At 41.7% G+C, this 19,632-nt stretch overlaps 1 protein-coding gene across 3 annotated transcripts in view; it reads right to left on the bottom strand.

Moving 5' to 3' along the window:
* The window catches only part of dock4b (dedicator of cytokinesis 4b), a 107,757-nt gene that overhangs the window by 57,427 nt on the left and 30,698 nt on the right, over positions 1 to 19,632 (bottom strand). For all 3 annotated transcript variants that reach the window (XM_046378460.1, XM_046378462.1, XM_046378461.1), the window contains exons 3-12: positions 17,403 to 17,443; positions 15,914 to 15,969; positions 15,709 to 15,805; positions 14,946 to 15,094; positions 12,706 to 12,790; positions 8,606 to 8,757; positions 2,905 to 2,986; positions 2,672 to 2,732; positions 2,424 to 2,556; positions 1,275 to 1,363 (exon numbers count right to left, since the gene is read on the bottom strand). In XM_046378460.1, coding sequence (XP_046234416.1) covers positions 1,275 to 1,363; positions 2,424 to 2,556; positions 2,672 to 2,732; positions 2,905 to 2,986; positions 8,606 to 8,757; positions 12,706 to 12,790; positions 14,946 to 15,094; positions 15,709 to 15,805; positions 15,914 to 15,969; positions 17,403 to 17,443 — 945 coding nt within the window. The remainder of the gene's footprint in view (positions 1 to 1,274; positions 1,364 to 2,423; positions 2,557 to 2,671; positions 2,733 to 2,904; positions 2,987 to 8,605; positions 8,758 to 12,705; positions 12,791 to 14,945; positions 15,095 to 15,708; positions 15,806 to 15,913; positions 15,970 to 17,402; positions 17,444 to 19,632) is intronic.

The following is a 19,632-nucleotide window of genomic DNA, read 5'->3' as shown; positions in this document are numbered from 1 at the left end:
TGTTATGAAACCTACGTAATGCGAAGATGTTGCTTGGATAATGTGGGCTTTGCTAGATGGCCTTGTGTCATTCAGTTTAATTCCCACAATCCTTCATGCTGATTCAAGATCGTTCATGATAATTTCAAACCCCTGAGTTGTGTGACTCGTCCTCAAGTAATTATTGTCTTCTGAGGGAAGGCGGAAGGAGGAGCTGAGTCAGTGGATCAGCCTCACAGATCGTTGACACTCCTATAATCTCGTCTCTCGTTCCTCCGGTTTGTGTGCTGATCGTCCTCAAGCAATTACAAACCTTTCCTGTGCAGCAGGCCATGGTTTTTCTCTAATAATACATACGAGGGACGTTAAAAGACAATAAACTCTTATAACACGCATAATGAATATTTTCATTATGAAAATAACAGCCTGTGGTCAGATTGCAGCTAAATTTCACAAAGAATTTTATGTAAATCAGCTTTAAGACAAACTTCTGATGAACTGCTGCTGATTGCTTACTGTTGTTTGGACATTTGCCCCTTGATGCAAACAGCTGCAAACTAGCCGGTGCTGTATAATTCATGATTCTCTCCTCTCGCTTCATACTTTGTGTTATACTTTCAAGTTTGCTTGACTGTGGACTATATTTTAAAGTTGTAATCAGAAGGCCTTCCTGAGCTATTATTTTGTGTACATTAGAATGTTGGAAATGTTCCTCTAACAGCTGCATCTGACATGGTCTTGACATGATTTATTGCGTAAGCGACAGAAAAAGAAAATTTGGATCTCCAACCTCTAGAAAATTTCTTTGACGTTTGAAGAACTGAATGTTCTGATTCTCCACCGACTTGTTGCCATGGGAAACTGCTGATGCTGTTGTTCAGCATGATGCGAACGAAGCTATTTATAAAAATCATCTGAATACATTTCCAACAGCAGGCGTCCTTTAGACACAACCATAAATAAGACAAAAAAACTGATCTGCTCAGCTAAAGAGGAACCTCATTCGCACATAAATGTTCAGGCTGACAAAAGACTGATGATGCAACTGAGCTGCTAAGTTCATCACAGTGCACAACGAAGACTGTGAAATAAATAAGCCTGATTGTCATCAGAATACTGAATTAACAGTTTCAAAATTTAAAAACATAAAACAAAACAAGAAAAAATCCGCCCCAAATCAAGCACACCACTAAATAAGAAAACTTGCAGCATCACTAAACCTCCTTGTGAAAGATCTCAAACCAAGATGTGTACACGTGAGAAAACAAATGTATTTAAATTGATGTCGTTTTTACCGGTGTTGGATCCTGACAGGTTGTATCTGGAGTTTGCCTTTTTGATGATGTTCTCATGAATCTGGTACCACTCATTTTCAGTGTTACACCTGAGACAGAAAGATGAGAGTGTGTGTCAAAGATTGTCCAAAAAAAATTCCATTTCTTTACTGATTTCATATTTAAAGGAGCACTCCAAAAGTGCTTGAATAAAGCAGGGGAACTCACAAGGATAGATTAAAGTTAATGCAGCAGAGAGATTATGAAATACATGGATCAAATTCCCAAAGGCTTGACACGGCTCCTCCAAAACTAAAGAATACAATTAATTTCACATTCTAAATAGTGAAATCCATATTGAATGTCAAGTGACCTTTACTATTTTTGTGTAAAATTGGTGCAAAAGTAGTCGTTTTCAGTCTTAAGTCTTACATGACTCACAGTTGCAAAGTCAAGACCGACTGTCAGCTTTGAATGTTTGTCAGGTCAAGTAAAACCAAATTCTTACAGGTTGTCCAGTGACGTCTTGTCTGTAATTCTGAAAACATTCAACCCAGAACTTCAATGCTAATCCACTAAAACCTGTCTGGTATCGATGCAGGTATAGACAAAGTGGTTGTATTTTCTTCTGAGCTCAGTGTATTCGGCCAGTCGGCCTGATCCAGTTGGAATTTAGGTCAGATTACTGTGTCAGTGGTAGCCTTTTCTTTCCCTCAGGACATCATGCAGACTAGGTTGGACCACAAAGTCCTTTCACTGCCACTGATGGTGAACAAAAAAGCACCAAGGGCCTCAAGTACAACAGGAAAAGGTGCATTTTGTTGTGAAATGTCTATTATTTCCGTTGGACTACCAGCTATTACGATGACTTGAGCTGAATTTCATTGTAGCTTCACTTGGTTTCTGAAGCCCACGTTTATATTTCAAGATGTGTGAGCTCCGTATTTGGGATAAAAACGTTTTATCATTATTTTTTTAAACATTTCAGATACTATCACACTTCAATTCTTGTACAAACCAAACAAACAAGACATAAAGTGTTAATTAGTGATCTTTAGAGATGCTGGTAGGCAGGAAAGCAAATTAACCAATTTTTTTGAACTGCTCCTTGAAGTATAACATGGTGCAATATCTGAAACACTTAAATACTGGATGTTTACGGTGACTTACGCATAAACTTTGAGCAGGTGGTCGTCCTTGGAGTCAGCAGTGAGGAGATCGGCGATGCTGACGACAGCACAGCCAAAAGGCCGTCTGTACTGCACGCTACACAGATTCTTCTTCTCACCTGCTCCCATTCTCCCTGCACACACACACACACACACACACACAAAAAGCGGCATCCATCCATGAAATCCCAAGATTGAAAAAGACACATAGTGTTCAGTAAAATAAAAATGCAGCATCGTAACTCCCACCTATTCTTATGATGTGTACAACAATGTAGACATCTTTTCGTAGGTCGCTGCTTCCCAAATCCTGACAAGACAAGAAAGCATACTTTAGCATCAGGTTAAATCATTGTGAACAAGCTACAGAGCACTTAACTTTTAGTTTTCTGGGAATTGGGACATGACTTAAGTTAGCTTTACACAGCTTTTAATTGCTCCCAATCAGTCTTTGTAAATGCAAAGTCATGTTCGCTACTCACCACAAATAGGGTGCATTGTCTTTCTGTCTTCTCTGGTGACTTGGGCAACCCGCTCTTATTCAGCCTGACAAAGAACCTTTCACTGTACAAGAGGAGGGGACAGAAGGAAGGGACGCACATTGAGATGAATGGGGTCAGGACTGATGGCTGTGTGTCATTGTAAACAACTGCATCCAAGCCACTGCTTACAAGAACAGAATAAAGATTAGAAACAACGTCAAAAATGTCAAGCGCTGAACATAGGGCACCAGAGAGAACGCTTCAAAGTTCGAGCTTCAAACTAAAGCTGTCTGAAAGAGAATGCGAGACAGGAGAAAGACGGGCAGAGAGGAAGCAGCGACAGATGGATAGAGGGAGAAAAAAAACATATACAAAGCTTGAATTACCAAACCAAATCCCCAACACAGAATGTCTGCAACATATCTGACAACAAGAACATCCGCACGTGGCTCCTCTGCGGCTGACTAAAATATTCAGCGTGTTGTTTCTCTCTGACATGTTCTGGCCCAGATACTCTACTGTCAGCATAAATGGCGACGGGTTACAACAAAAACAAACCAACTCAGCCTTATAACTGCCAAGCTGGTTTTCATGACTCTTCTGCTTGTGGCAGGGCTTGAGTGAGACCTTTACTAGCAAGGTGAATACAGAGATAAAATGAGAAGATTAATCTGCCAAATGCTGGTAAGGTCAAAGATATACTAGGTGGACAAAGGTATTGGGACCCATCTCTGTATTGTTGAATTAAGTTCAGCGGTATGGGGCTGTTTTTCAGGGGTCTGGGCTCGGTTCCTTACATCCAGTGAAGGGAAAGCTTGATGCTTCAGCATGCCAAGACATTTTGGACAATGCTATGCTTCCAACTTTGTGGCAACAGTTTGGGGAAGGCCCTTTTCTATTCCAGCCTGATTGTGCCCCAGGGCCTTTGTGCCAGGGTGAACACACTCTTTGATGGACTGTGTGTGTTACGTAAGAATGTTTTTGACCAGATGAAATGTTTTGTTGTGTCTTTCTCGTCCTTCAGGCCTTCTTTGTGTATGTTTTGTCAATTTAATAGGCCACGTCCTCACATTAATGCCAGTATCTCACCTTTTCTATTCCAGCATGACTGTCCTCCAGTACACAAAGCAAAGTCCATAAAGACAATGCTGGATGAGTTTGGTGTGTGAGAACTTGACTGGTCCACACTGAGCCCTGACCATAACTCCATCCAGCACCTTTGGGATGAACTGGAACGGAGACTGTGAGCCAGGCCTTTTGGTCCAACATCAGTGATTGACCTCACAAAAAATGGGCAAAAAAATCCCACAGAAAACTGAGTGGAACAGAAGAGTGGAAGCTGTATAGCTGCGAAGCTGTCTATGTATTTAGGATGCAATGTCATAAAAGTCCCTGTTGTAATGGTCAGGTGTCCCAATTATTTTGTCTATATAGTGTATTTTGCTGTAATTTAAGGGTAAGATATACAGAAATAGAAATTATATGAGTTACTCAGGTAACACAGTAATATCCTTTATACAATCTTGTGTTTCAGGAAATGGTGAACCGCACCCCACCCATCCTTTTGAGGATTCATTGTTCATACCCAATAATAATACTGTCACCTGTTATCTCCTAGGGCTCCCACTAACGATTAATTTAATTATTGATTAATCCACTAATTATTTCACAATTAACTGTTCAGTCTATAAAACCTTTTTTTATTTTTACCCAGTGGTGGAGCTGAATGAGGAGTTATTTTGATTAATTCAGTCCAAACCAAAGTTGTGGTCTGACTAACAGAGAGACTAGACATGGCCATCCCTAGAGCTATGACAATAAAGGCATCTATAAATAAAACTATAAGCAGCTACACTGAGACAACTGGAAAAGCAAACTGTCTGACTTCCAGTTGAAACAACACTGAATAATATTTTGGATAGTCTGCACATGCTCATGCATATAGTTCAACTTTAAAGTATGAAATTCAAGAGTTTCACACAGAGAAGAATGAACTCTTTTCAAAACCCCTCAAATGCCCCGCACTGTCCTCTTCGTGCAGGCCGGGAATGAAGTGCATGTCGGGTCAAAAACAGAAAGGACACAGATCGCGTTTTCATTGTCTTTGTACTCCGTCCTCCCTCTCACTGTCTATCTCGCAGACACACGCAAAAGAGAGGCAGCGGAGGCATCCTGCTGGGCCATGGTCTCATCCTGGCTGGCGAGCTGAGGGCTAATCCAGTTAGGTGACTTTCACAGTCCACCGATAAGCAGAGAGAAAACCTTGTAATGCACCAGCGCTTGACAATGAGCCAACTCGCTGGCACGGCTGGCAGGCGCAAGCTACAGCACAGCCCATTCACACGAATACAGAATATACCAAAACAGATCCTATATAACTTGACTTCATGCTGCAATACAGCTACAATGGATTAGGATGCTTTATAATAGTCTGAGCTATTAAAAGCTCGTCTTGCAAGTTTAAAACCTGCCACGTCGCTTCCATGATGTAAATAAGCTGGTTCCTCTTGGACTGTAATTCAGTGTTTTGTGTATGTAGGGCAGTGGGTGCCTACGTTTGAATTAATTAAACTCCAGATTATTAATTATGCAAATGCTTCTTATTTTTCATACATGTATTCCTTCAGTAAAGTTTTATCCGTGTTATTGACTGGATTGGAATGAACCAGTCAAGAGTCAAGTTGATTTAGATGCGGTTGTTCCTCATTAGCTGCTCTCTGTAACTTTCCAGGCCATTTATCCGACCATACGGAGATGGATTCCTATGCATTAGACATGAGACTCGCGCACGTTTTCCTGAACCCTAATTAGTGCTCCATTGTTGAAACCCCAACCGCCAATTAACAGCCACTCCTGCAAACAGAGACACACACACAAGTCTCTTACATGCCTTCCCCCTGCTGCCGACTGCGCTCCCTCACAGCTGCAGCGTGTTGATCGCCCGAGCTAAGAGGGCCAGTGTCCCCAATGGGACCTTATCTCCCTCTATCACCACTCGTATTAACATAACATGAATGGGCGATTTCCCTCCCTTCTGGGCCTGCACGGCGCTCACTATTCCCTCTCCTGATATCGATGATTACATTAGGAGCTGTACGCTCAGCCGACGAGGGGGGTGATGGCGGGGATGGGATAGTGAGCGTGTAAAATACTGGATAAATTAACTGCCATTGTTGCCTCCCAGCCCCCCAGTAGAGAAAACTAAATGTGTCCCAATAGGCCATTTGGACAGATGAGAAAGTGACTAGACAAGACAGTGTGGTAACCAGGTAGAGGACACACAAGGCCAGACCTGCTAACTACATCCATGCCTTTGTCCAAACCACACACACACACACACTACACACAAAAATGAACAGAAAAACATGAACACACAAAGACGTGTGTGTCCAGTCATCCACGATTGACCTTGTTAGAGCTGAGAGGTTACGGGTAGCAGGAGGAGGGAAGTGTGAGTAGGTATTGAGAGGAAGGGTCATCATATCTTTGTCACAAATGTTTGATCTGAAGCAGAAAGAGCAACAGGATCATGTGTGAGCATGGTGCAATGTGTCACACAACGTGTGTGTGTGTGTGTGTGTGTGTGTGTGTGTGTCCTGCTGAAAAGCCAGACAAGGAGCCCGTACTGAACACAAAGAAGCTGCCATGATGCACAGGGGCTGCTGGTGTTGGCATGGTACTGAGACAACGGGTCGGACCCCCATCTGGTCTCTGGCAGACACACACACACATTCACACAGGCACACAAATACAGTGAGAGAGAGAGAGAGAGAGAGAAACCACCAGCTCAGAGGGAAGCGCTGAAATGGCTCCATGCCAGGCATCTTGTGTAAATGTGTGTGTGTGTGTTTCTGTTTATGTGTGTGAGCGGACAGTGAGAGACAACGTTGGCGAGCTGCCACTGTGATATTTTCCTGGAAGACAGAACCAGTAAGGCACAATGGTTAAGGCCTCTGACTGTCTTTATCCCCACAGACTAAAGAAATAAAAAGTAGAGCTTTGTATCCATTTGTTATTCTATCATTTTCTGTATTCAGTTTGGATTAAACATTTGTATTGTATGCTGAAGCCTTACTGTTTTCATTTCATAGTATACCTTTGTGACAGATGTTTTGGCTCACTAACTAAAGCAGACTCAAACAGACTCCAACGAGCTGTAAATCCACTTCAAATGCACAACTACAAAGGTCTAATTACTCTTACTTGGCTAATGTACACAGTCTGTCAAAGTGGGAAAAAGACAGACAGATAGAGAAAGACAGACAGACAGCGAGACATATGTCATTTTTCTATGTAGTACTATTATAACTAATTTGAACAACATATCAGCTAAAAAACAAATACATACAATACACAGTCTTTCAGAATTCCAATTATAACAGCCTGTCATGTTTGTCCTTTGTAATGTATGATGTTTTTTGCATGTATATTCCGCTCTCTCTCTTTCATCCTCTCTGTCCTGTCTACCTTTTCTTCCCCCCCTTCACCCAGTCGACTATCAGCAGGATGGTTCTCCCTTGTGAGCCAGGTCTTGCTCAAGGTTTCTCTCTGTTAAAAAGGGAGTTTTTCCTTGCCACTGTCTGCTTGCTCAGGGGTTCAGGCTCTGGGTTTCTATAAAGCACCTAGAGACAATTTTGATTGTGAAAGGTGCTATATAAATAAAATTGAATTGAATTGAACAAAAGTAGTTGTGATCCACTGATACATTGTGTGTGTGTGTGCTCGTATACACACATGCAGATCTTATTTGTTCAGAAACTCATCTTGATCTCAGATGAACCACATTTATGAAACACCAAAAAGCCTTGCACATGTCTTGTCCTTTTTTTTCTTTAGTGCTATTATCCATAACTAGTGGAGGAAAACACAGATTCTCCATTGCAAGGTCTAAAGAAATGGAATTTGCACTACTGTTTGATTATGTACCAGCAATGTGATGAATAACTGAACTGAATTTCAGTGGAGACAGAAGTGGAACTGCTGCATGCTGAAACAAAATGAGTCCCATCGATGTCACCCTTCTTCCTCTGATGTGACCCTACGGGGCGGAGAGGAGCGTCAAACGCAAGCATGACTTATCAAAAGAAGTTTGAGTGTTGCCGTGCTCATTTTTCAAACCCACTCATTTTCCTCGCCTGACGAATCCACTTGTTTGTGACATGAAATAGAATACCGATGCTTTGAACTATGAAGTCAGAAGAGTTTAAACACAGTCTTTAACTCGGCCGACGCCCCGCTAGGAGCATGAGTGTGTGTGTGTGTGTGTGTGTGTGTGCGTGCATGGATGTAACGTGTGCAGACTCCCAGGGTGACAGGCCTTTTCATGTGGACTGCATGGACACTTTTTATATGAGAAAATAGCATGGCCTTGCCCAATTTTATGTGTTCACGTGGACTTTAACAACCGGATTCATTTTATAAAACTTCATGAATATAATTAAAGCATGCTTCATTACATCGGAAGGGGAGCCATTCACTCTGCAATTACCAGTCCACCTCACTTACATTGCTATGGACAGTACCTCCAAAAAAGCAGCTACACAACCCATTGAATATACAACTTTGGCTAAATACAATCAACGCATACAGCCACAGTGAGAAAGTATAATAATAAGGCTAATATTATCACTACTCTAAAAAAGTGATGTATTTTAAATCATTACTTCGTAAAATTATCAGGGATTATTTCCTCTCAGTTTACCTGAGTGGCCGGTTCTCCCGTCCATCATAAATGTGGAAGAAGACTTCGAGCTCTTCCCCCAGATTTGCGCTCATCAGACTCTTCACGTGGACGAACAAGTGGTGGGTGCTGGCGGGAGCAGGGGTCTCCTTTTTACGATGCCGATGTTCCATCTACAGAGGAGGGGAGAGAACAGTGTCAGCACCAGTTGATTTCCTAACGTCGTTTGGAGCATTAAAGTATGTACTGCGTCAATACAGGACTGAAGGGATGGATTTGGAAAGGCTAAAAAAAAAAAAACGTACATGCAATCCACAAGCTCTAAATCGCAAATTTATCCTCAAATGCAGCTTATCAAATACAGTTAATACCAAAGGAAAAAAAAACAACATGTGGATACATCTCTTTTAATACCGACCAATGGCATTCAAGAGTTGTTGTATTTAGTGTTTAGAGTTTCTGCCATTGAAGATAAATAATCTGCCTCTTAGACACCTCAGAGAAAATGGTTTCCTCTTACCTGCAGCGTTATTTATCCATCTGGATGGTTAAGGTGTGAGTTACAGAGTTTTGGAAATATTGGCTGCAGAGATGTCTGCCTTTTCTTGAATATAAAGGAACTAAATTGCACTTCACTTATTTTTGGATTTTGCCAAACTGTGCTCCACATTAACTTCTGTAGTCTGATGTAAAGAGATGAGGACGAGGCCAGTGGCCATGCTGGAAGGCTGTTGTTGGTGAATACGTCAACATTCAACAAGAAGGCAGGTCAACAAGTCCAGGCAGTGTAGAGCTGGAGCAGTTAGCTCATCTTAGCTTAGCATAAAGACTGGAAACAAGGGGAAACAGCTCATTTGGCTGCCGCCAAAGGTAGCAAAAGTCAACCAGCACCTACTTGTGTGAAAACAACAATTCCCATTTTAACAGATTACTTCTTGTCTGGGACCAATACCTTTCTGGTGTCAGAGAGGCATTGATTTTTGCCTTGGGCTTCCTGGATCTAAATCAGATTGTGTAATGTAGAAAACTGTATGGCTGTACTTTTTCCTTCAGAAATGATGAAATATCTTAGTGCAAATACACTACTGTCTGAAGGACAAATAATATGCACATAACACATCTTAAAAGCCTGAAAGCTGGTTTTTATGCCATAGAAAAATTTGAGATAAATAGTGACTGCCGAGAGATTAAGAAATTCATCTAAAATGTATGAGTGCTTTGGATAAAAGTTGGCTGTACTATAAATAAAAAGAAAGAAAGAAAAAAAAAAACGGTCCTTTAGGACATGCTTGAAAATTATACCACGAATCATTTTACAATTGCAGCATCTGTACAAATGACAAATATCTTTTGTTTTGTCATAACTGGTCTGCTCTGAGGTCCCAGAAGAAAACACGCTGAAGAATCGAACAACAAGTTCTATCTAACAACAAGGCTTCAGTACTGTTTCTCTCAGATGTGTTCTTCTCGACACAACACCGCCGAGCTCCTGGATTTTTGACACAGAATGACCAGGCCTGGGGAGGCCTAATTCATGCTGTGGGATTTTATTACAAGGTTATTTTCAGTGTGTCATTAAAGAAGCCCAGACAGACCAGCATGTGGTTATATGACAGCTTCAGCATGACTCGACACAAAGGATCGACATGACAGCCTGGCAGCCCTGCTGGCATTGGAAAACTCATTGGGCAACAAGAAGAAGACCAGAGAGACATAGCTGAGCAGAGAAAGCATGACTGAGTGTGTGTTTGCCCAACCATTTTCCCTCCTTCTGTTCATTCAGAAATCTTTTCCTAAATGCCGTGAAGTAACACCAAGTGGAGTGAGTGTGGAACTACAAGGAGCTTTTCAAAGCAGAGAGGGGTCAAACAGAGGCCATCGACAAACTTCTAGTCTTTTCTACATCCCTCCATCAGATCTGCCTCTCATCACACACTTCCACATCACTGTTTAAGCCTCTTTTCATCCCACTTTTAAGCTTGCACAAGCACAAAGCAAGAGATCTGTGTGTAGCTTTGAAGTGTGTTTAGTGATAATTGAAGTCACAGAGGAAATTTACTTCCATGTGTCCAAAGGCTAGGCCCAAGCTTTCCATCATCACGGTCTGATCTGTTACTGTTAATGAATGCATCGCTCTGGGATCTAAAGTCTGCTCTGCTCTGCTCCACGTTGAACTCACTGTCCAAGAAAAAAAAAAAAAAGGAAGTTTGAAGCCATTTTTGCCTCTGCACTGCACGGCTTTAGCTTTAACAGAGTACAGAGTAGACTTAGCATGAGACATTTTGCTAAAAGTCAAGTCAAAAGTCAAGTTGAACAAGTCAATTGAAAATGAGGATTCAATGTCCATAGAAAAACTCCAAGCACAAAAGTCAGACATGGACCAACTATGAGTTAGACACAAGTCATCCTTTTCCAACCTCATTCATGGCTGATATCAATAAAATAATAGCAAAAATAATTTTAAAATGGTCAATATGAAAAGTAATTTTGACTTAAATTTATATTTAGTTAGTTTAATTTATATAAGAAATAAATTTATATTTTCTTTTCAATCAAACATTATATATTTCATTATGGAATCCAACTCATCATATACAGTGCAGTCTATGTCTTACTCAGTGCACTGAATGTCTGTCCTTTATCCTTCTCAGTATCCTCTTCTTTTCTCACTGGGTAGATACCACATAATTCCTTGACACAATGTGCCAGTCAGGCTGCATTTTCCCACAGTGACACCCTACTGCCATTTCACACAGAAGCACATGCACATACAGGCGCGCACACACACACACACACACACACACACACACACACACACACACACACACCAGGTAATCCTCATCTCAATTTAACTAAGCCACACCACAGCGGCACAGCACAAGACAAAAACAAAGATGCTGCTCTCAAACAAAAAGATCTCATTGAAAAATATTGATGCAATTTGGTCTGGAAGTGATGGTGTGCTGTGTATTTATGTATGTGGATGGCGGCAATGAACGCCAGTCCCTTTATCTTGTCTCAGTATACGGCAATCGCAGTCATTTGCTCATTTTGTGTGCCATTTAATAGAGGGGTATTGAGCTTTCATCCTGCCATGCCTGCTTTTGTTTTGACTAACAAAAAAAGAAACAGATGGATTAAGAGCTTCAATTACCCCTGCGAAGGAAAGCCATCACAGTGTGTGTGTGTGTGTGTGTGATACAATTCTCCCTGCGCTGTATCAGGGCAGAGAATTGGTTGCCACGGTAACAGCAGTTAGGGCTTGGAGAAACTGGGAAGAGGAAGCGAGGAGCAAACAACAGAAAAAGGAAGGATAGAATCTGTGACAGAGGTATGGAGACTTTTATTTTTCTACATGATGCCAGCAGCCCATTGAGGAATTTTTTCAATCTTTCACACTTAACTTTGAAGGCAACATGGATGACAAGTCCTGAAAGTGCTGAGAAAAACAGAGGGAGATTTTGTGATATGATCAAAAGCTCCTGTACAATTACTGAATGGTGCTTGTGGTGAGACTGTTCTGCAAAGTGCTATTTTCAAGGTCAGCAGTGATCTTTAAATACCAACTTTTATACATTTTTAGGATGAGAAGTCCTTGAAGTACTCAGTGGAAGTGGAAATTTAAACATCTACAATTCAACAAGTTTGCAAGGTGAAAAAAGTGAGACTGATTTGCATTCATAAAGATCTATCACAATAAGTCAAGATTTTTACATATTTCTGAAATCCAAATTACAAAGTTAATCTTCATTTTCCACAGTTAAACATGCATCTATGTGAGTGATATGAGAAGGGTTTGATGTGGTCTGCCGGTTCATACCACTACCTCTGCCCCCTGCCAGCTTTAAAGATGAACATTCAAAGACTGCTGTCAGCGATGAGAGCTTCACACATCACCTTAGGAGGAAAGTTGGATCAGACAAACTACAGACTGGTGAAACATCCGTTAACTGACTGCTGTGATCAGTTGAAGAATGTGTTGTTTAAAACAGTTTGTTTGAAGCAAGTGGCAGCCGCAGAAGAGCAGACTCTTTCTCCACTCACCTGTTGCTCCCTAAATAAGGTGTTAGTTTGAGAACAAAGTGGTTAAATTTTATGTAGGGAGCTGGCAGAAGACTCACCAGTCTGTAAAGCTCTGTGACGCTGATTTCATCTGGGTCCACCATGCTGAACTCTCGTCTGGGGACCAGGTCCAAGCCCAGCTGTCTATAACACAAAGATTGATACAGTATACACACAGTGAGGAAGTGGTTTACATACACACTTAACACGTCATAATATTAGTTCATATCTGTGGTTGAACCGTGCATCAAGCACACAACAAATACACTCAGAAGTGACACAGACACACTAATCTGCATTGTCAGATCACTCGTGTCAGTTGTCTAAATAAACGTGACGGATTGTCCTCAGCTGAAAAACGTCCTCTCCCTTTAGTCCCCCTGCTATGCCCGCTGTCCTCTCTATCCTTTCATCTGTTCCCCTCCATCTCTTCCTCTCTCCGTCCCTTGACCCTCTCTGCTCCTGCATGACTTCCCTCATTGGTTTCCTTAGACAGCTCTACCCATCTCCTCCTCCTCCTACATGCTAGTCCCTCTCTGTGGACCAAAATGGCACGCTACAGTGTGCCTCCTTGTCAGCAATAAAAGAGACAGGCCTGGTCAACCATACAGCAGCCCAGAGCGAGAGACTGTCCAGCCATCTCCTCACTGAGGAGGGGTGTGTGTGGTTGTGTGTGTGTGTGTGTGTGTGTGAGAGAGAGAGAGGGAGGGAGCGGATGGCCCACAGCAGAGAAATGAAGGAGAGTGAAGGGTAAGGACAAATATAAAGAGAGAGCGGCAGAAGCTGAAAGATTTTTTTTTTTTTAAATTGCAAGCCCATGGCATGAAGAGGAAAGAGGGTAGAGAGAGGGATGAAGGGACTGCTGGCTGTGTGAGGAGTGGAAAGAGACTTCATTTAGTGAGGAGGAGAGTACCTGCAGGGATGGTAGGTGACAACAAAAGAGCAAGGAGCAGGGAGAGAAAACAGAGTCAAAGAGAGAGAGTCTGAGAAAGAAGTAAAGATGAGTTAGAGAGTTGCAGAAAGCTCTCGGAGGCCAGGAGCCAGAATAAAAAAAGTTAAATAAAGTCACTGAATCACAATTATGTTTTGTTTGCTTCAAGTGCTTTAAGTGAAGCACTAAGTTAGATGAAGAAAATTATGGCATCATCCTTTTCTCATTAACTACAAATATGCTTTATTTTCTTGATGACCACTTCCTAAATGTTATTCTACGTTATTAAAAATTCCCTCACAGCGAACATAAAGTGTTATTTATATTATTCATTTATTTAGTGGAAGATATGCTGTCATGGTGTGGGTTATGCGAGTTGTTGAAAGGCAAAATCATACAAAAGTTAACTTTAGAAAATCACATATGTAGCCTTTGTTTGAACGTATACTAAACTCCCAAACTGTTCAGTGTTTTCTGGTTATAATTTCTGCCTTGGTATGTAAGTACATTGGAAAAAAAATGTCAAACTGAGTTTATTCTCATGATACTAGTGGTGAGATGAGAGCTTGCTTACTGTGTGTGTGTGTGATATGAAGCTGCAAAACAAGTTCAAGTTGTGATTCATCTGAACTCAGTGCAACTTTATTTATCACTGTGAGGGCAATTATATGTTTCAGCAGCCACAAAGCTTAGTTTCTGTTGTTGTCTTTTTTAAACCATTGAAGCACGTTCAGCACTAAAAACACACACACATACACATATTTTATATATATACACACTACTATGGCATTAAACAAAGTTATTGTCCCTTGTCTCTCCAGTCTGAACACAAATTAAGTTTCCACAGTTTCTAAAATGGTTCCTGGAATCTTCCTGGTTCCTGGTGTGTGTCTACAGGCTAATGGAAGACAAACAAAAAAGCAACATGAAAGATGTGAAAAGGATGATATGGATTTGGTAGTGCCTTACACTGAAGACTGCAGTTCACCAACTAATTTTCAAATCCCTTATGTAAGATTGTTTTGTGTTTTTAACTGACTGCAGCAAAATAAACCTAATCTTAAAACGCTTCACACCTGCATAACCGTGCAAGAGTCTAACATTTAGTGAAAATAAAGCTGACTGAATGTTACCTGCGTGCTCACACTGCTTTTTGATTTTCATACACTAGTCTAAATTGAATGGAACCCAATGGCTGAGCAGAGGGCAGAAAATCAATTTTAAGACTCGCAATTAATGATTTGAAACAGAAAAACAAACATAACAATGCAGACATGGTCCTTTGAGGTGGAACTATAAAGACACCTGCCCCTGAAGTCATAATTGGACAAGAGAGGTCTTCCTCCTCCCTGCCCCTCTTCTACTCACTCGTTGCCCCAGTCTAATCTGGCGGTGATGTGCTGCTTGACGTCCCTCATGCGGTCATGGGTGAGGTGGCCCACCAGCACCTGCCTCCTCAGGTCCAGGATTTCATTCATCACGTGCCAAAGTCGGTGGAACAAATCCCCCTCATTCTTCTGTGGAAGCAGGAAAACGGTGGTGAGAGATGGAGGGGGGATAAATGAGCAGAGAGAAGCACAGAGAGTCAGTCAAAGCAGATGAATGAAAAGAAAACTGACAAAAAGGAAAGACAGAATCAGGATGATAGACAGAAAGGAGGACAGACATGAGAAGATACACGGTTGCATCGGGCTACCCAGAAGCGAAAACAAAGTAACAGAACACACATCAGAGAGTCGAACGGACATTAAGAGGAAGAAGGCGACCCGGAGAGAGAAACAGACAGAGAGACTTAGAATGGATTTGTGCAAATTAGCCTCAGTGTCCTGCTGCTTCTCGTTGCAAGTGTATGTTTTGATCTGTGGGCATTCTTCAGCTGAATTTAATCAGCACCCCAGATAGCTTAATAGGCCACGAACACAATCAATCCAACTAATGAATGCATATGAAAAAAAAAAAAAAAAAGAAAAGGAAGAAAGCTTTGACCGTCTGTGGCTTTCACATTACCCGAAGCCAAACAAATTCCCTTCATGAAAAACCTAAAACGGCAGCTTTGCTTAGGCAGTGGTGATATTTAAATCAATGCAAACACTTTGTGTGTGTGTGCGCGTGTCTGTGTGTGGATTGTTACCACATAGAGTTGTTTCCACATGGCACCCCAGTCTCGCAGTGTTGATGTCATCTCCGTGATGACAGAGTCTTCAACAGGCATGACCGTCTCAAATTGCCTACAGATATACACCAGTGCATAAGAAGAAACAAAACCTCCACCATGACACCACACACATACACACACACATATTTTGGAATGGGAGCAAAAATGTGCCATTACTTACCCTTTATTCTTGACATGGGCATTCTTCAAGTAGATGTAGCTGGATGGGAAGATCCCCTTTGGGTGGAAGATAAACAGGTTGATGAGAGGCCCTTCTATTTTTCAGCAGGTCATTCACTTCCATTAGCATTAGACTCTTAGCATGTGGCTATGATGTACAGAAGGAACTGAGTGCTTAGTGTGTTGGTGGGATAAAAGATGGGGAGAAGGGGGAGAGAAGAATCGACAAAGAGATAAAAACAAGGAGCAAAGGGATTTAGGAGACAAAAAAGATGAAAAGTGTGTGTGTGCGCATGCAGGCCCTGTTTGACGCTAATAAACTGCAAGTTGCTCCCTGTTGACTCTGAGAGATCAAAGCAGAAACTTATGCTTAAGTTTCCGAGGATAAACGCAACACACTCGCACGCACACGAACTCCAAACACACACCTAATGCTTCACTCCAAACTTGCTTTATTTTACAGTGTCACATGTTCTCCCGCACAAGAGCTATTACCACGACGTTGAGGTTAATTAAGAGTAATGATTCAGTTTGGTTTAATTTGTTGGTGTTGAGCAAGGGCGAGCTTTTTATTTTCAAACTATAATCAGACAGTGTGCAAAATATCTGCTTAACTGCTAAGGTGTATCATCTCCACATGTGCTTTTCCTACTGTGTCAAAATGTCTTCAGTGTCCTAACCTGCCAAAGAGGTCACCGTGAGTCTAGTTTCCATTGCAGGCTCTGTACACACACAGTTTTTACTTGTTGTGGCTCACTGATTCAGATCGAAGCTAGACAGAACTCTACAGGAAATGATGTCATATTAACCTTTTCCACTGCAGATATTTTGAGTAGCTGGGAAAAAACACAAGGTTAATTATTAACACCCACGGCAGTTTCAGTGTCATGTACAACAGCAGGGTGCCGACGGTGATGAACCTGAAATGAAAGCAGACGTTATTCCATTTCCTGCTATGACATCTCACGGGACCTCGTCATGAAAAATCTCAGGTGCAACAAAACTAAAATGAGGGTGAGAGGACTGAGTGAGTGCACCGTCTGCACATGCCCACACAGTCCTGACAAGATCTCGAATCGGGCAAAACAAACCACGTAAATGAACTGTAAGTGTGAACGGCATTTAACACTTGATTAAGGGACAGCAGCTCACCACATGCAGCTTATTTTACAGACATGCTGATCACTTTTAACACACAGAGCTTAGTTAGTTTGACCAGCTGACAGAATGACATATTTTGTACAGCTGATGAAATCTGTCAAGACCTCAGCCGATGCAGCTGCTAGCTGTGGTGAACAATGACAAACCCAGAGGAGACCTGTAACTTTGACAACCCTTCTCTGTCAGTTGACAGCATTCATTAAAAGAAAAAAAAAAATCAGGAGAGGAGGCATCAGGGTTGAATGAAGGTACAAATGAGTTCTAATCAACTGAAAGACAAGCAAAACATGCAGACACACACACACACACTGCCAAAAATGTTTGCTCACCTTGACATTTGGATTCTTCAGAATGAATCCTCTGTACCAGCCTGTAGAGACAAAGCTTCATTTTAATTTCCAGTATGATATTATGAATATTACACTTTATATCTGGGTTACACACTGCAGAGCACACGAGGACAGGAAGAGGAGAAATATAGAATACTGTGCATTTAATGAAGGAAAAATACGTATGTGTGTGTGTGTGTGAACGAGAGAGAGAGGTTCTATGTTTGTTTTAATGAAAATGATGGCATCCTTCTGACGGCTGCATGTACAAAAAAAATGCCACAATAAGCCCAATTCCAATTCTGTACCAATCAGGAATCGTGTGAGAAAGGGACTGAGACAGTGACTCGCTCTCACCACTGATAAAAATATCAAAACCATTTTAGATTTTCTTGTTAGACACGTCATAGTGCTGCTAAGAAAGCTTTTTTTTTTTTAACAGTGACCACAGCCTAATGCATAGCAGAGTGAAACCTATGGCACACAAAGCCACTGATAACCCTGTAAACCTTACCACGAATTGCCCCTGCAGGTGCGCACCAAAAGCAGAGGCAGAGGAAAATGTGAGAAAGCTGCAGCTTGACTACGCTCACACTCTTTTCACACCATTACACAGCCCAATACGACCTCAAGCCAAATTAGTAAGAGCTTGTTGCATTTGGAAATCTGAACACTGACAAAACAATTTTAAAAAATTACATCAGAGGCTTTGAGTTGATGCTCTTTTCCGAACTGATGATTTTAAGCTCATTCCACTGTTGCAGTCATTGTAAGTCCCTCCAGATAAGAGCATTAGCTGAATAGCACAAATGTAAATGTATTAGATTATCCTAATCACTGTTGGGTTTCGCGAGAGCATCTGTGACTTAGGTAGCGTTTTATCGCTGATTTGTTCCAGACATGCAGAGTCAGAGGAGGATTGAGTAATTTCATTCTGTCTGCAACGTGGAACACATGCCCAGATTTTCCTAGATGAGTCATTTCTTCAGTAGCAGAGGTCAGGTAGTGGGACAGCTTTCTGTAGAGTTGGAAGTCAGTAAAGGATAGCAACAAGTCAGTAAAAGATCAGCAGGCTGTGATAACTGCCCTTCCCCAGGTGGTATGAAAAGTCTGAAGTAGCTGAGATCGTATTTAAATACATCTATTTATTTGTGTTAGTGAGAAAACGGCCATTTTATATTACAAATAGGTGTGATGCTGATCTTTAGTAAAGTTATCACCACTATAACAAGGTTGAGCTGACCGCACAGTTCGCCTACGTACCTCCCTCCAACCTTCATCACTTGTTACGACTTATCACCACATGTTGTGAAACCTACTTAACAAATGACCAAACAAGTTGAAATAGTCAGCTAAAACTCAAGTCACGGATAAATGTTTGAAAAAATTAACCACTAGAAACAGGTTGGGACCCTCTGCTTTTACATCAGAGTTAAACTTTATATACTGTAAACTCAGCCTCATGTAATCACTGTCAGGTCGAAAGTCAGTGACTGAGGCGGCGCTTTTACAGACAGGAGCAACATGTCAGTAGAGACACTTTTTTATGGTAAACTCCTGTGTTTTGAAGTGTCAGTACTGTCAACAGTATCAGCAGGAAGCACACCTATTAGTCTGTCTCCTCAGCTGTCAGCAACCTGTCTCTCAGCCTCCTCGCTGCTGCCGAGGACTTTGATTTTGTTCCTCCTCTCTGGATCGCAAATTCCGCTGGCTGTTCTACCGTCTACTTCCTCTGGGCCTTTTTACCGCAATATCACATCCCTTTGGCTGACTGGCTGGCTGCAAGACTGGCTGACTATCTCGGTGTGTGCGCTTCTGTCTCCCGACAGGAAGCGAGACAGCGTGTATGTCAAGAGCTCCGGAAGTGGGAGGTGTGCATGTGTTTGTGCATGAATGCATGAGAGTGTGGCTTTCCTGTGGTTAAATGATCTCTTATTATTCTGGAAATCAAAAAATACATATTTAAGGACTGAGGAAGAGGTAAAAGGGAATGCAGGGGATGAAAAACATATTAACTTAGGTAGGGGGAGACAGACAGCAGAAGAGAGTGTAAGAGAAAGCGAGCAGAGGAGAAAAACAGACTCAGCGTGGGCAGGAAGGCGGGAAAAGCAGCCAGTCTGTGGTGCCGGAAACAGAAGCAAACATGAATTTCCAAAGCCGTTCATCACTGTCATGATGCTGCTCAGTTTATGTGCACGCTGCACCGTGATGTCCCTCCAGAAGACACATG

The sequence above is a fragment of the Scatophagus argus genome, chromosome 22 (genome assembly GCF_020382885.2).
Source record: "Scatophagus argus isolate fScaArg1 chromosome 22, fScaArg1.pri, whole genome shotgun sequence".
Classification (NCBI taxonomy): domain Eukaryota; kingdom Metazoa; phylum Chordata; class Actinopteri; family Scatophagidae; genus Scatophagus; species Scatophagus argus.
The sequence above is the reverse complement of the archived record's forward strand: the minus strand, read 5'-3'. Positions and strand labels throughout refer to the sequence as shown.